The sequence below is a fragment of the Gopherus evgoodei genome, chromosome 3 (genome assembly GCF_007399415.2).
Source record: "Gopherus evgoodei ecotype Sinaloan lineage chromosome 3, rGopEvg1_v1.p, whole genome shotgun sequence".
NCBI lineage: Eukaryota > Metazoa > Chordata > Testudines > Testudinidae > Gopherus > Gopherus evgoodei.
Genome location: NC_044324.1, coordinates 191,735,481 through 191,751,586, shown reverse-complemented (window position 1 = coordinate 191,751,586; position 16,106 = coordinate 191,735,481). Strand labels below are relative to the sequence as shown.

At 37.8% G+C, this 16,106-nt stretch overlaps 1 protein-coding gene across 3 annotated transcripts in view; it reads right to left on the bottom strand.

The window, feature by feature from the left end:
- The window catches only part of PSME4 (proteasome activator subunit 4), a 238,832-nt gene that overhangs the window by 138,849 nt on the left and 83,877 nt on the right, over positions 1-16,106 (bottom strand). For all 3 annotated transcript variants that reach the window (XM_030557730.1, XM_030557731.1, XM_030557732.1), the window contains 10 exons: positions 15,896-16,082; positions 13,972-14,061; positions 12,096-12,160; positions 11,853-12,003; positions 9,703-9,801; positions 9,155-9,224; positions 8,503-8,570; positions 7,673-7,888; positions 4,452-4,609; positions 1,145-1,240 (listed from right to left, as the gene is read on the bottom strand). In XM_030557730.1, the coding sequence (XP_030413590.1) occupies positions 1,145-1,240; positions 4,452-4,609; positions 7,673-7,888; positions 8,503-8,570; positions 9,155-9,224; positions 9,703-9,801; positions 11,853-12,003; positions 12,096-12,160; positions 13,972-14,061; positions 15,896-16,082 (1,200 nt within the window). The remainder of the gene's footprint in view (positions 1-1,144; positions 1,241-4,451; positions 4,610-7,672; positions 7,889-8,502; positions 8,571-9,154; positions 9,225-9,702; positions 9,802-11,852; positions 12,004-12,095; positions 12,161-13,971; positions 14,062-15,895; positions 16,083-16,106) is intronic.

Genomic DNA, 16,106 nt, shown 5'->3' with positions numbered 1-16,106 from the left:
CCTGTGGACTCCCACTCCCAGAGGCTTGCTGTTTGCGCGGAGCACCTCAGCGCTCACTTTGCAACCCAGTGCAAGCTCCAGGTATAAAAGCCAGAATAGAGCGCTACATGTTGTAAAGAGTTCTTCAGCCTCTTGTGAAATCAGAAGGAACACATTTTAACTCATTATTATATTTAAATTTCCATATTTCAACATTTTTCAAAAGAGAGGACATGATCCCAACAATAGCACAATGAACAGATTTAAAGCCTGAACTACTAACATGCAACAGGAATACATTCCTTCACTTTCACAATTATAATTTACTGTAGTGAGAATATATATTTTCTGAAGTCCACAGTACACAGGTGCTGGTAGCCAGGTTCACTTCTGGTCTTACATATTTGCATGAGTATTCAGTAACCTAATCGGAATGGAACTAATCTGCTCTTTTAATGTAATAAAAGACCTCAAAATTCAATTTCTGACCTTTTCTGAAGTTAACATCCCATTATAAAGACTATGGGAAGCTCAGAGCCCTGATGGCTTTATTCTTTCAGGTTGTCTAGTAAGAATCTGAACAAGACAGGAGTACACTGGCTTACATTGTACGTATTTTCTTTGTGATGAGGCAAAATACAAAAATTTTAAATGAAAGTCTGAACACTGAACAATTTTGACATGAGGGAAACAGCTCGTTTGATCCAGGGTGTGCGCTTGGGGGAGGGGAAGAGTCACAACCTGAGAGCCAGTAGATCTGCTCTCTATTCCTGACTCTACCACTGTCTCACTATATAATTTTGAGCAAGTCACTTCGCCTTTCTGTGCTTCAGTTTCCCCATATGTATAATGGTGACAATGACACAATGCTGATTACCTACCTTCATAAAGTATATTAACATCTATGCATGAAAAGTGTACATGTCAGATATTTAAGATGTGAAGTAATACCTAAGTATTTATATAACCACAAACCTGAAACAATGCATTTTCCTTAGTGCCATTAGATAAGGTTTTTTTCAAAGAATTCACCGTAAAAAAAAAAAATCTGGCTTAGAATTCACTGTGCAATAATAAAAGTAAGAATAGGCATACTAAATTAAATATTATATTGTTTAAAAGTATAGTACTTAAAATATATTACTAATAATATTTTAATACTTACAGGTGAGCTATCCTCTCTCCTTTTAGAGGAGGTAGAATGTTCCCCGAACCAATTAGGCAGTTGTGCACTATAGTGAGACACTGCTGTACATCATCTCTGGAAGTCAAAGAAGTTAACATTTAAGTAAAAAATTTTAATGTTAGAAAATTTTAAGCGAAGACTATTTATTTTCTTTTTATCAAATTTTTTTTAATAAAGATGTTTATTCTTGGCTAATCTTAGAAACTTATCCCCCCTAGAAATGCTCTGCAGGCAAGTCATTCGTTTCTGATCCTCTAATTCATTAATCTTAAAGACCATTTCATAAAATAGCCTTTCATGAGACATCTTCATTCACAAAACCCTAATCCTCAACAGTTTAGTTTTCTGAATTATTTATTTTGCATACCATCGTGAAATAGTGAGGGAAATCAGCGGCACAAGATGAAGAGTCTAATTTAATGCACAGATAATACTGATTTTTCCAAACCCCAAACATTATCTGAAAATTTTATCTGGTCCTATATTCAAAGTCTGTACTGAAACTCACATTTCTTTCTTTCTTTCTTTCTTTTTTTTTTGGGGGGGGGGGAGGGCGTGGCGGGGGAAGGACAATTCACCCCACTGTGAACAGGAGACAGTGAATGAAAGTTTTCTTCAGTACATAAAATGTTCTATTGTGAAGGGGATCATTTTCCCAGGAAGATTTTTTAAACAGTGTTAATGTTTTGCTATCTCTGTGCTACTGTAGATTTTGAAGAGCAAAATAATTTTTTTCTTACTATTGGTAATAAGTGGCCTTCTAAAATCAAAACTTAGACTGCTTCCATCTATTAGGGGACCTCCGTATTACATTGTAAATTTACATTAGTTACAAAGTTAGTCCTCTGTCCTTTTATTAAAAAGGCTTGTGATGAGCACAGTTTATACATTTTAAAATAATTTCTGGCACTGTTTTTTGAATTCCTAACTAATTTTTTGGGGAAGTGCTCCTTGATTACAAAATTCTTAACTATTATGCATTAAATGTGAAGAATCCTTAATGTTTTTAAACACTGATGTCTACATTTGAATGTTTTATTCATCTTCACTTGTATGACTCCATTATAAAATGCCAGGAAATATTTATATTAAGGAAATTAACTAAGATAGAACACCTCATGACTGACTTTTGGATATGGCTTAAGCATAAACTGCTAAATATGTACTTTTATTTCCAGGACAACTATCCACAAAAAATGTGATCTCTAGTTCTCAGACAATGGAATCAAACTATTGGAGTTGGCAACTTCAGGAGAAAAAGGAACTCAAGTACTAACAAATTTCAAACATCTGTGTACCTGGATAAATAGCACTGATACAGGATCCACCTCTAACCCTTACCTACCAGCCACCCACAATACCACTAAAGGCCTCTGTTGGGTCTGTTGCCCTGTTTTCCCTCTCATTTTCGAGTTCAAGCTCTTGAATTTATTCCCCTGCTACTGCTATTTTTCCCCCCTCAATATTTAATAATTGTGAGAGCCTATATACCCTGACCAAGACAGAGGCCTCATCATGCTACACACTATATAAACAGATTCAGAGATGGTCCCTGCTCTGAAAAGCTTACAATATAAATAGAAAAGGCAGACACAGGGGATATTTAACCAGAGAAATGGCTTGTAAATCCCATACTACTCTGGTTAGCTCTTTTTTAAAATATATTTTTGGCTGGAGTTCTGTAGAGAGATGATTGAAAGGAGCAGGTAAGAGGCGGCCAGTGGTTGTGTGGATATATGAGAATGTGGGAATCCTCTCACAGGGACAGAGAGCTAGAGGGGCCACACGTCTGTCTTCGTTAAGGACACCACTAAAAACTTAGTGCTTATCTTGAACAGAGAATATTACCTATGAGTTATAAAACTACATGTCCACGTACTTTAGTCTTTTAGAAGGAAGCTTAAATTGAAACAAAGACCCCTACGTTCAAAGACTTTTACATTGTGATGTTTCTGACTATAGTTCAAAAGAATCTGTCACATATTTAAAGCAAGGAGCATTCACCAAAATGCCCAGAGTTGTCAGAATTTACAGATGTTTTACAGATGTCAGGAAAAATATTTCAGGAAGTCACATGGCAAAGCATCACCATGGTGTTTGCTTTATTTTATTATTTTTTAAATGTTTACAGTGCCTATTACTCCTGGGGGAATTCTGCACCACTGCACACATGCATAATTCATCTGCTGCACATATTTTTATTTTTTTCTGCAGAAAATAGCTTCTGTTGGAAAGTTACTGGAGTTCCGCCTTTTGCTCACCAGAGGGCGTGATGGCGCTAAAACAGAGCACCCACTCCCAGCCAGCCCCAGCTACCATAGGGAAGAGAAAGAGCCTGCACTGCCTTCTTCACAGCACCTGTCAGGCCAGGTCAGGAGACAGGGGATATGGGGAGACAGCACAGGGAAGATGGAGCTTCCGGAGGTCACAAACAAGGGCTAGTAGAGGAGGACAGACTGGGGCAAGGGCTGAATGGAGGTACAGGGCCACCAGAGGGGACATCAGGGGAGGGGGTGCAGGGCCACATGTGGGAGGGGGATGGCTGAGTGGGGGCACAGAAATACATGGAGATGAGGAGAGGGGACTGGCTGAGGGGGTGCAGGGCCACATGGGGATGGGAAGTGGGTGTCTGAGTGGGGGTGGACACATAGGGACTAGGAGTGCAAGGACACATGGGAAACATGGGAACAGAGGCAGATGTAGCTGACTGAATGGAAGAGGCTAAGGGTCAGCCCGGATTTGCATGGGGGAAGCTCCCTAACAATCCCTCTCCCTCTCCAAACCTGTTCCATTCTTCTCCCACTCATACCTAACAACTCTCCAGGTTTACTCCCAGGCTCCTTCCCTCTCTCTCAGCTCCTCCATCGCCCAACTCCCCCAAGCCTTTGTACTGCTTCTGAGGGGTGCGGGAAATATGGTTCTGTATTGTAGTTTAAATGAATTACTCAAAGTCCTGTTTTAATATGCCAAGTAAGGAATCTATTTGTCAAAAAACTGTCCTGAAACTGTATTGTTGTCTGTACTGTTACAGATACGCTTGCTGACCGGTATTTTGAAATAAATTACCAAAATAATTGAAACTGGTATGATTACTTGTGTTATTTTGACCGATAAAATATGCAGAATTTTAAAATATCGTGTGCGGAATTTTTAATATTTTGGTGCAGAACTTCCCCAGAAATAGCCTATGCAATAGATGCTAGCCTAGGAACATAAGAAATGCAAAGTGAAGCTACTAATATATATGGATAGAGTCACCTAGTGTATGCCACATGATACTACTGACCTGGACATTTCTTGTTTTCCATTTGCATAGTGCTCTAGCTTGGTGAGCTCTGGCTGAAGAAAAGAATCCAGTAAGTAATAGGCAAAGGTTATTTCCTTAGACGAAGGAACATGCCATTGGATATTCAGGTTCCACAAGTCACCTGGTTTACCCCAGTCCTATAAGAACAAAAACAAAAAGCCATTTCCCCTTAGTAAAAATGTGAAGCAAAGATTCATTAAAAAATTTAACAGATGTGAATAACAAATTCCAAATATACAACTACCCATAAGTAAAAATAACTGCCAGTTCAAGGAGTTAAATTTATACTCAAATCTTACTAGTAATCCCAAGGACAATATGAAAACTGCAACAAATATCTAGAATATAAAAAATATGCTTGCAAGGAATAACTCACTGACAATTTTGATGTTCTCACTGAAGTAGATTGTTGCCATTTGACACAGTCATTCATTTACAAGTCTTAGATATACAAAATACTCAAAATTCTAACTCTGACTTTTGATCTTTCCATCAGAGGTCACCAAAAGATGAGCCTATTTGATCAGTTTTCAATCACTCACTCTTTTAAAACAATCCTGAAATTTGGTATACTAGGTCATTATAAAAAACAAATTTAAAGTTTGACATTCCCATCCCAGATCATCAAAAATTTAGTCTAATAATTTACAAAGTTTATTTGAATTCCCCTGTGGTGCACTAATGTTGTGTCTAGTTTGGAAAAATTAAGGTAATCTGAGGTCAACCAGATTTTAGCCAAGAAAGTTATCAAATGCAAATAAGTGAAGTCATGTTAACATAAAAGAAGGACATCTGCCAGATAGTGTGACTTGAGAGAGATTCTGTAGAATCCAAGAGCCCCAGCCATGGATTAGGTCCCCACTGTGGTAAGTGCTGTATAAACACAGCCCCTGACAACCTAAAACCTAAGTTATCTACCTACAGAAGAGATGCACAACAGATAACGACAGCACAAGATTCCTCATATTCAGCTCAATATTTTTCTGGTGAAACCACTGTTAGGAACAAGAAGGTACTTCAGGCTCTATGGTCATTTAGTGTCTGACCTCTTGACCAAGACAAGACATTCTAACAAGGGTCCCAAATGCAATGTGGACACGTCCACTGGGGAATCCCATCTTATTTCACATAGAGCAAATAGCCATCATATTATAACTACTTTTAGGTCAGAATGGGTATGTACGTTTACTAAAGAAACCACTATTTGCTTAAATCAAGATAAAAACCCTCAAAAGGCTCAGGAATTTGATACTCAGATTTGGAGGATAATTCTGTAGTTAAGTTTTGCATTAACACATTTTGGGATGACTCAGCAGATTAGAAGAGCTTTGTGTGGCAGCAACTCATACCTGAGATAGGAAGGGACCTGTTATTTTGTGATTTCTAGACAGAGTTCAGACATAGTACAGAATCAATGTACTTAAACACCTGTCTTTCCTTCAAATTCACAGACACCTGCTGATATCTGCTTATGAAGACAAGAGCGCTAAATAAACTAACTGTCATATCCTTGGCAACTCTTCGCAAACACCCTCTTCATCTCCAGTTCTTGCCTATCTTCATGGTAAGATTACATTCTTAACTAACTGCATATTACTTCTAAAGCTTTTAGTTTGGTTGACCTCACAAACAATCAGTAAAAAGGAAAGTTAAGATTATAGGGATTGTCCATTTGTAAAAAAGAGCTTGCTGTTACTTGTCATCTTTGGAAAATATCCAAGTCTTCCATGGATATTACTTTGTAGAATGACAAGTTAACACAGAAACATTACAAGAAGCATATGATAGATAATTATGACAATTAGCAGCTGGAATAAAGTGTCTGTTTAGAAAGCATGTGGTGTGCATAACTAACTCTGAAATACTGGGTTTTCTTCTCAGTTTCAGGACAAATATTCAGAACAACAGGTAGGTGTGTATATTATATTATATATATATATATACACACACACACACACACACATACATATATGCACATATATATATACACATATACACACACACACACACACACGTTTTTTGAGGCATGCATATAATGGAAGTAACAAGTGGTAGAAAGCTACATGACCTCATTTTCATACAAATGTATACAACAAAACTGCACTAGCTTCCACCAGTGAAGATGACATCCACTACAATTTTGGAGTTTTTCAAAACACAATCTGATTAAGTAAAAACATAATTTTATTGCTAAAAAAGGCTCCCTTAACCTGAAAACCAGCTGACAACTTGCTCATTGTTGTCTATTAGTATGTCAACACAAAAAAAAGATAAAAACCAAAGGCCAGCAAAATATTCAAGTTGCAATTTAATGTTTTGTTACTATTGCTGCATCTATTTATATTTTAACTGAATTTTAAATGTGACAGTGTAATTTCACTGTACATTATTCTGATATTTCTTTAAATATCGCTCCTAAAATATTTGTCTAATATTTCTCTGTTCTGATCCTTTTATAAAATAGTCTTGTTTCCCAACCACTTTCAACTGGTATAAATGATTAAACAAAGGGCAAGGCAGTGGAAAATCAGGTTTAAAAAAAGTTCATATTTACTTATTTTGCATACATTTTCCACTGTTCATGAAATCATACCTCCCATATGTGGGGAACAGGAACCAGGAAGAGCTATAAGTCTGACTCATCAGATACAGAGGTGAGGTAATGATGCTTTGGGAGACCATATCAAATATGTTAATATTTTCTAGGTCTATAATTAATTATTATTATTATTATTATTAAACATAAAAAGAGGGCTGGTGGAATGTTGAGGAACCCAAAACTTTGCTGCTCAACTTTAAAGCTAACAGCAGTTTGTACCACTGCATCTCATGATTGTCAGGTCTCAAGTCAGCTCATCATAAATTGCTACATATAGGCATAATACAAAACTATGATCATCTGCTTTGCTTTACACTATTTAAATATAGTAGTGTGAACATTAGCAATACTAAGTGTGCTCCATGTCATTAAGCTATTCAACATAATATTTAGCATTAATCTTTTCAACTACTAGCATAAGTTTATTTCAGTTACTATAGCTACTAATTTGCAATGCAGGTTTCAAAGTTTAAAGCATCTTTCAATTACACTTTCCATATTCACTGTATTGATAAATCTTGAAATAACAACAAATAAAATAGAGTAGCATTTTTAAAAAGGCTGTCAAATCCTCTAATCCTAAATAAATGAAAATCCTTGCCTTGATAGGAAAGTATTCAGAAAGAGGCTTGTCAAAGCCACCTGGCACACTGCAGTATTCTGTGGGGTAGATAAGTGTAGTAGAACGAAGAAGATGGTGCAGTAGGTTACAAGACAGAATGTAACCCTGCTTACAGGTTAAATGTAGGGTTCGCTGCAGAATCTTCACAAGCTGCTCCCTGTATGGCAGCAACTTCTTTCCATCCACTCGAGTGATCTAATAAAAAGGTAGAAACATTCAGAAGTAAACATAACCAATAAAGTTCAAGAGCTGTAGCACAGGATAATCAAGCTAAACACAAGTCCACAGTACCTGGTATAAAACTCTCTCAAAGTAGTGCGCCATTAAACTTGTATAGAAACATCCACTTCTGCTGCTACATGAAACAATATCAACTTGACTACTGCAACAGCAACTCCTGACTCTATGGCCTCCCCAAGTCCCAGTGCTGTCCAACCTCCATCATGTGCAAGATTTCTGCCTTCACCAGTGGATCTTTTCAAGTTTTATTTTAAAATATATATCTTCTCATGCAGAGTTTCATCCCCTGTCCATTACTGATACTAGAACCAAAAAGACTTAAATCTATTTCCCATATAATTAAGACATTCATTTTCTGTACTGTATATCATCTATTACCCACTCTTACTTAATTCTGCAGTCTTTAGGAAAAAAGACTATATGAAATCTTACATGAAACTTTAAGTATAATAGTGCAACAGCAAAAATTAACTGCTTTTTCCCCCCCAATGGCACTAAAGTTGAGCCAATGATGGAACAGACATGCAAAGATACAACCGGAATTTAAATTTTAACATTCTTTGCAATACCTCTGACAAAAGCTGAAGGTTCCAGAGTAGCTCCTTATCTAGCTCTTCATCATGCAAGACATCATCATCTAAAGAGCAAAAGTGTTAAGCACTACTGTTTCTATATGGAAGTTAAATGTTCATATCTGAAGGTTTGCCAATTTCAAAAGTTAAACCCACTTGAGTATTACAAATCAGCTCAGCCATTCACACCCAGAGTTCTACATTTATGAATGTTTAACCACCTCCAACCTTCAAATTCATACGTAATTCCCACCCACCAGATGCCAATGCAGTCAGTGTGATCGTCAAGAAGTAAATGCATTTATTTAATACTAACTCAGGAATCAGAGAGTCAAACCTATTCTTATAAGTACTTTTATTAAACATAGCAGGCAAAAAGTTTGATAATATTTTTCTCTTGAAATGACTTTTGGAAACCATGTTTCTTTAGAATTTGTTTACAAACAGAATCTTTCTACACATATCCTAATAAAAGCACTCTCTTCCCCCTTATTCTTTCCGTGTCAGATGACTTTAATTTATAAAAGAAAACAGAATATTCTCCAAAGAATAGATGCTGGTTTTAAAATTCCTGATCTAAAACTTAGAATTGAAATACTCCATCCTGTATGAGGCTAGTGGAACACAATTTGAAATCTTCTGAACTTACTGATGGTAAGATGAGTTATAACACTGCAGCAATGGGGCACAAAGAGCTTCAGAGATTCCTCAGGGCAGCACTGAAAACATTGTCACAAATAATCAATTTAAACAAGGAGATCTTATGGTGATAAACATGAAGCATAATCGGCATCATCTCACAACATTATTTACAACAGAAAAGTAACGAAATAAAAACAGGACCTTACTCAGCTCCAGCTATTATTCAACCTAAAACTTTTCAATGGTTGGAGTTTGACTCCACACTTTAAATTCTCAGCAAGCAGAATGTTATATTTAAAGTGTAATACAATCTGCATCTCAAACTTGCAGTCCTATGGATTTTAAATTATACTCACATACTATTTAACCTGTTACATTTTCATCCCATTACAACTATCAGATTTTAAGCAGGATAATTACAGATAGATTGTAAGAAAAACCTAAATTTCCAATCACATCTAAAGTTTTCCACAAAAGTAATGCAGGTTCAATAAGTAGTAATAGTCTTGTATGTAAATTAAACTCCCAATGAAATAAAAGTGCTCTCTTTCTCACTTTTACTGCAGCCCGGCACATGTCAGCAACCATCCGACCAGCAACTCTTGTCTCAAATATATTTGAAACAGCAAAGTTAAAAACTTTTTCCAAGGCAACCTAAGTGGAATACAGAAGAGGAAAATAATTTCTCTCATCCACCATCTTTTGAACAGAGCAATGCATTGCAGTACTGCACATATGAATAGAGTTGATGCATGTGTGCAGCAAATCATGTCCTCATCGTTATTCTGTAAAATGTTACTGTCAAAAGTACATGTTAAATAAAAGCAGAAGAAACATGGACCTGGAAAGTCAGAAATAGATATTCTGCAGAATCATTTTAAATACTCAGAATGCTTGAAAGTGTACTATGGAGAGGTCACCCATTCAATTCACTTTAGTTATAGATGTTGTGTAGTGGGGGAGGGGGCAGGGGGGCGTTACGTGCTTTTTTTTTGTTTGTTTCTTTTATTGACAGAGAAAATCCTGTATGGTTCCTTGCTTGTATGGCATGGTTGTCTTGTTACAGGAAGCTTCTGCAGCCTACGTGAAGTTCAGTGCGTTGGAAGATAAGGATGCTTCAATATGGCAATATGTTTGGGGCAAAGAGCTTCACAGTCTGAGAACATTTTCCCAAAAGTAACTTTTTACTTTGTTACAACATGAGAAGGAAAAAAAAAAGCTCATGGCAAAGAAATTTTGCTGCAACAGCTACAACTTAAAAGATAAAGGGTGGGCATCACCACTGAAAATGCTCCAAATACAGGAAACTCTTATATTAAGCACGGCAATATTTTTAAGCGTTTTGATTTTTTGTAAGGTTGTATTTTCTCGTTAATAAAGTTAGGGGTCCGATGACACTGGGAGTAGGAAAAAAAACAAAACACCACCACACATAAATAGTGCCCTAGATGATGCCATATTGGGATACTGCCCTCAATATGGGCAAATATACTTGGGGGGTCCCCCATGGGAATGAAGGCAGCTAGAGGAAATCAAAGACTTATTGCTGGTTAGCAGGGGAAGTCAATATCCAGTTCAGCTTTAGGATGCTTCCGAAAAGACACAGCGAGGACAAAAAGAAAAGCCTTTCATCAAGTAAGCCATAGAACTATTCAGAGAAGTTTCTCACTTCCTGGTAGGCTCTCACCTACCTCCCTCTCCCTCTTCACAACTGAGTGGCCAAAAACACATATTTTCCTGCCACCATATTGGGAGAAAGGAGCCAGTTCCTAGCAATGGTGCTGGGCCAATTCTGGAGCAGCTGCTTTCCCTAACTCCACTTTGGCTTTTCAGAAGGTTTCCAAACTGGAGGTTCAGTTCCCACCCCATATACAAGCTTCTTTACTTTTCCTCACATCTGATAAGCTGGACCCATAGAAGGAGAAGAGCCTCAAACATTTTGTTAAGTGATATTTAAAAGAAGAGAGCTTAATTCTGTCACCCATCTGCAGGACAAATTAGATAAAATGCAGTGCAGCTTGCGAGTGACTAGTCACTATCCAAATAATGAAACAATTAACCCATTCAATGGAAGATATATAGATTAATACTTTATAACAGAAGCAACACTTAGAAGGTTCATATTAAACCAAAAGAAGCCATACATACTACCACATTTCATGAATGGTTGATGAAGCAGCTTAATTTTTGTATGTCAAATGTCCAAACACACATGAACTGTAATTTAAATATCACAAGGCCAGAGTTTTTACTATAAGATTCAGGGAAGGATTTGCTTATAACACTCGTGGGCAGAGAAGCCACAGTAATAGCAATTTCAAACCTCTGGGGAGAGAAGGTGGTATCTGGGACTTCAGTAGTCACCACTAGCAGATGAAGGGGGAACCTTGTTAAATAAAATTGACCTTTACTATTGTTTTTTTTTATCTGTTAGTAAGGGTATTAAGTGTAGAGCATACACTTTAGAGTAAGTTTTAGCGAAGAGTTTTGTACTGAGCACATCGCTGTAGTATCTGACAAAGCAGACATCATGAAGCATTTAGCTATTCTTCTCCAGGTTTTCATCAGAAGTCCAAATGTGCGGTCATTTTCAAGAGAGGAAGACTCATCAAATGTACAAGCACTTTGCTATCATAGACAGAACAAAACCCTCCTTGTACAAAACTGAAAACATGTTCTTTTTTCAGTACAAAAGTTCCACATACCTTAAATATCTCTTTTGAACACTGAGTGAGGATTGTACTGAACGTGGAAGAGAGACCTAATTCCACTAAACTCTCTAGATGAGTCATCTTCTCAGTTTCAGTCTCCTCTCTAGTTTGTTCTAGTGTGCTGCTTTCTATGAGTCCAAAACATCTACACAATTGGAACAAATCAATATTTAGTAAGTGAATAAAAAAGAATCTTACTTTAACTTCAGCATGAAAATCTTAAGTCTATACAGTTACCTGTCCATAAACTGCAGAACAAAATCTTCAAATTCAGCAGTAGCAGAGCACAATTCTCTCTCCACCTACAGTTTTCCAATGTAAATAAGAAAGACTATGAACATTTAACTATCCTAATTAAATATATATTTATATTCCATAAATTAATACCTTTTAAAAATAGTTTCTAAGTAAGGTTAGCACGTGGATCGACAGATTGAAGAACTTAGCATTGCAGTTCGTTTTATCTACCGTCCAAGTAGGGAGCCAAAGTTCAATCTTCTTTATTCTGTCCTACCAGCATCCCTGGCCCTGCAGTCTGGTGGTTTAACCTCTGAGGATGGAATTAGTTCATTCTCCGTGGCCATTAAATCCTTGGCCCTTCTGCTATCTCCAACAAGGATGTCAATTAGTGCTAATTGTGATGGTAGATTTTCATGTTATCTGTCCACTAGGAACTCTGGGTGCAAACTCTTGCTATATTTTCGTGAGTGCTGTGATTTTGTAGTATTAAAATTCATCTCTGAATGAGAAGTCTCTGGCAGCTGAGAATTTCTGCCTGAGCTGTAACTGATGGTACAGTTCTGAACACAGCCATCAAGGGCCACTGCTCAGGTACTAAACTGCAAGTACTGGACTTCAGCTGCCATCAATAGAGGCCGGTGTAGAATCCATCTGCACCCCAGCTTATACTGTTTGTGTCAAGCATGGGAACAGCAGACTGTGTGGCAAGCAAAGAAGCGGCGGGGGGAGGAGGGAACAGAGGATGATACAGGGCAAAGAGATGACTCAGAGGGCAGCTCCTACCCAATCCTCTCCTCTATTCAACACTAAGTGGGGAGAGGAGGTGACACAGAATCAAAAGTGAGTGGGAAGTAGGGGAGCACAGCAAGAACTGTTTCCAGGCATGGGTGCTGGATGGCAGCAGTGTTTAGGGGACGCAGATGGAACAAGAAGGATAGTGCCCAAATGGAGGGAGGGGGTAGCAGAGGACAGAGCAAAGAGTTGAGACCAATGCCTGGGGATGGGATGGTTTTGGATAAGGGCCCCAGCTACCCAATAGAAGTGAATGGGAAGAGGTCCCTCAGTTAATGTGGTATATTTCAGGATGACCACTGAAATGATCACACACAAAAAGGGTGATTTCCCCTAAGAGTTCACAACTGATGAAAAAAAAACAAAAACAAAAAAAAGAGCACAGTGAGGCACTTGCTGGCCTTGATTTTCTTAAAAAAAGAAAAAAAAAGTTTCCATTTTTGGATTTGTGAAGGTGGCAATAGTGGGAACTCAATGTTCAAACTCCTTTCCAAGAGGCTACCAAACAGCCAAATTATTCATTTTAGTCAATACCAAGTTGGGCCAGATTTGGACTAAAAATGAGAGGTGGTATATCTCATTAACAAGTCTTCAGTCATCTACAAGCTTTGTTGGATTTATTGTAAACACATTAAAGGGGGACTACCTGTGGTTTTATAAAACCTAATACTAACAGAAGGCTATGATTTTTAATTTATTTATTTATTTTGAGCATCAAATACAGTTTGGATTTAAAATATCTCCAAACACTGCAATATTGTATTAATGTATAATAACTGAAAAGTCAAAAGGGATCAATTTTCATTGCTCAGTTCAGTAAACCTAAACATTGAAATGATTTAAGATTTTGAAAATTATTTCTCTTATATTAAGCTATTACTAATAGGAAGTATGTTGTTTTTAACTATACAGGGCAACGTTCTCAAGCATACTATACAGGGCAACGATGCTCCTCCAAGACTCTCGGTAACACTTTTACTAGAAGGCTGTTAAATTGTATTCTTGTAGCGAGATCGCTATTGTGCTATGAGAGTAAGCAGTGCTTTGTAGCTTATATTTTATGTCTAGGAAGTATTCTTACCTCTGTGAGATCATCTCTCTCTTGCAGCACAGATGAACAATCTACTAAAGGCACCAGAGTAGAAAATGTTGCAATAAACTGGAATGTGATCTGTTGGGAGTTGCAAATACATCTCAATGCATATTATCACATTATATATATTAAAAGCTGATGAGACTTGAAACAATCTGTGGGATTTAAAGCTTGAGGCATTAATTATTACAGGAAACCTTTACAAACTTTCCGTAAAAAAATGACAAATTGTTTTTGAAACGTTTATTAATATCTTTAATTCAAAGCAGAAAACTTCTGTACTGGTTATTACCAAAATCAAGTACAGAAAATAATTCCATTTTCAGTAAGATTGTCTTATTTTGTATAATTCAATTATGGAATTTTAAGGAAGAGAGATTTCCAACCTAAAATGTAAAATATGCATAGTGTGATAAAGCTCTGTCCATGTCTCCATGGGTCCATTTCCTGGTAGATTTCGCTAGCCTAAGAGGCTGACTGTGACCCTCCATGTAGCCCTTCTCTTTCCAGAGGCAAGGGACACAGCCTACTGAGCCATTTTCAATATATGTCAGCAAGGGAGGTGAGGAGAAGCTATCCTCGCTTGCAGAGTTTCTGTTGTCTCCCTGTCTCAGTGATTAATCAGAGGTGAAGAGGAAGGGAGCCCAGACCCATCCTCTACTCCAGGCTCCAGCCCAGGGACCCTAATAGTATCAGCTATAGCAGCTGACTTTTGAGAAACAGGACGCGTACAATTCCCTGAGCCACTTCCCCTCAGCAGCCCCCAATTCCTCAATATCCACTTCACCCTTACCTCAGGGCCTCCTTCCTTGTGCCTGATATTGTTTGTATTGCTCAGTCTCTCCAACAGCAAGGCTTCCTCCTACAGCTCCTGACACATGTGCTCACCTAACTGGGAGGTTTTTAACTAGTTTCAGCCAGCCCCTGATTGGCTTCAGGTGTCCCAATAAACCTAGCTGTCCTCCCTGCCTTCTGGAAGGATCTTAATTGTCCCCAGGTGTCTTAAATTGACCTGGAGCAGCTGCCCTTTGCTTATCCTGGTAACAGGGATTTGTTTAGCCTGTGCCTAATAGATCTGTCTCCCACTACTTTACTATAGCCATCTGGCCTTGCCTAGTCACAATAGGAATGCTATATTGAAAGATGCACCAAATGTGAAAGTGACATCATTAGGTGTCAAGTATACATTACTTAAATACTTGATCAGCATGAGTCCCTAAGATATGTGCATTTAAGACCTGCCCCAATGCCCACTGAAGTCAATGAGAACCTTTCCATTTACTTCAATGAAGTTTAGATCATACCCTTAGGATATGTCCACACTGCAAATTAAGATGCAACTGTAATGCAGGTAGGGGCACTTGTGCCAGCTTTAATCTAGTTAGTGTAGGTGATCATAGTAATGAAGATATGACAGCATAGGCTTCAGCATAAGCTAGCCAACCCATTGCAAGCTGCTCCAGCAGCAGCTGGTATGGCTGTCCCAAGAGCCAGCTACTTGGGCAGGACTGGGGTCAGGCACCTGCAGAAATCACGGGAGTAACGGAAAATCACAGAATCCATGACTTCCACGACCTCCATGACAGACACGGAGCCCTAATTATGACTGATTTTATAAATGGTTAATCAACTGTTATATTTTTTATGGAGGTCAATAAATTGCTTATAATCTGTACATTTTACTGATGGTTATCTATGTACACACACTATTCATATCTGTAATATGTTTATAACATCTATTAATCATTTATTAAACTTTTATAAATGGAACCTTAATATGAAGAGTGACCTAAAAATCCTTTGGAAACAAACTCCATTTACTTGGAGATGAAAATTAAAGAGCCTTTGACGTAATCTTAAATAGGCAAACTGTATTTTATACTTTAGGAAAATCTGAGATTTATATACTTACCATGCATTTACTAAAGTCATTTGGATCCACACCAGGCAATGCTCTCATCAACAGAGGTAGCATGTGTGTTGGACCTTCAGGAAACCACTTGCCTCCAGACACCAGGCTGCGAGCTACTCCAATTACGCAGCTTAAAGTAGCTGTGAGCTGATGAGGTTCTGTCAATGTCTCTAGTGCAGGGTATGTTCTACACATATTGAAGAAAAAGCCA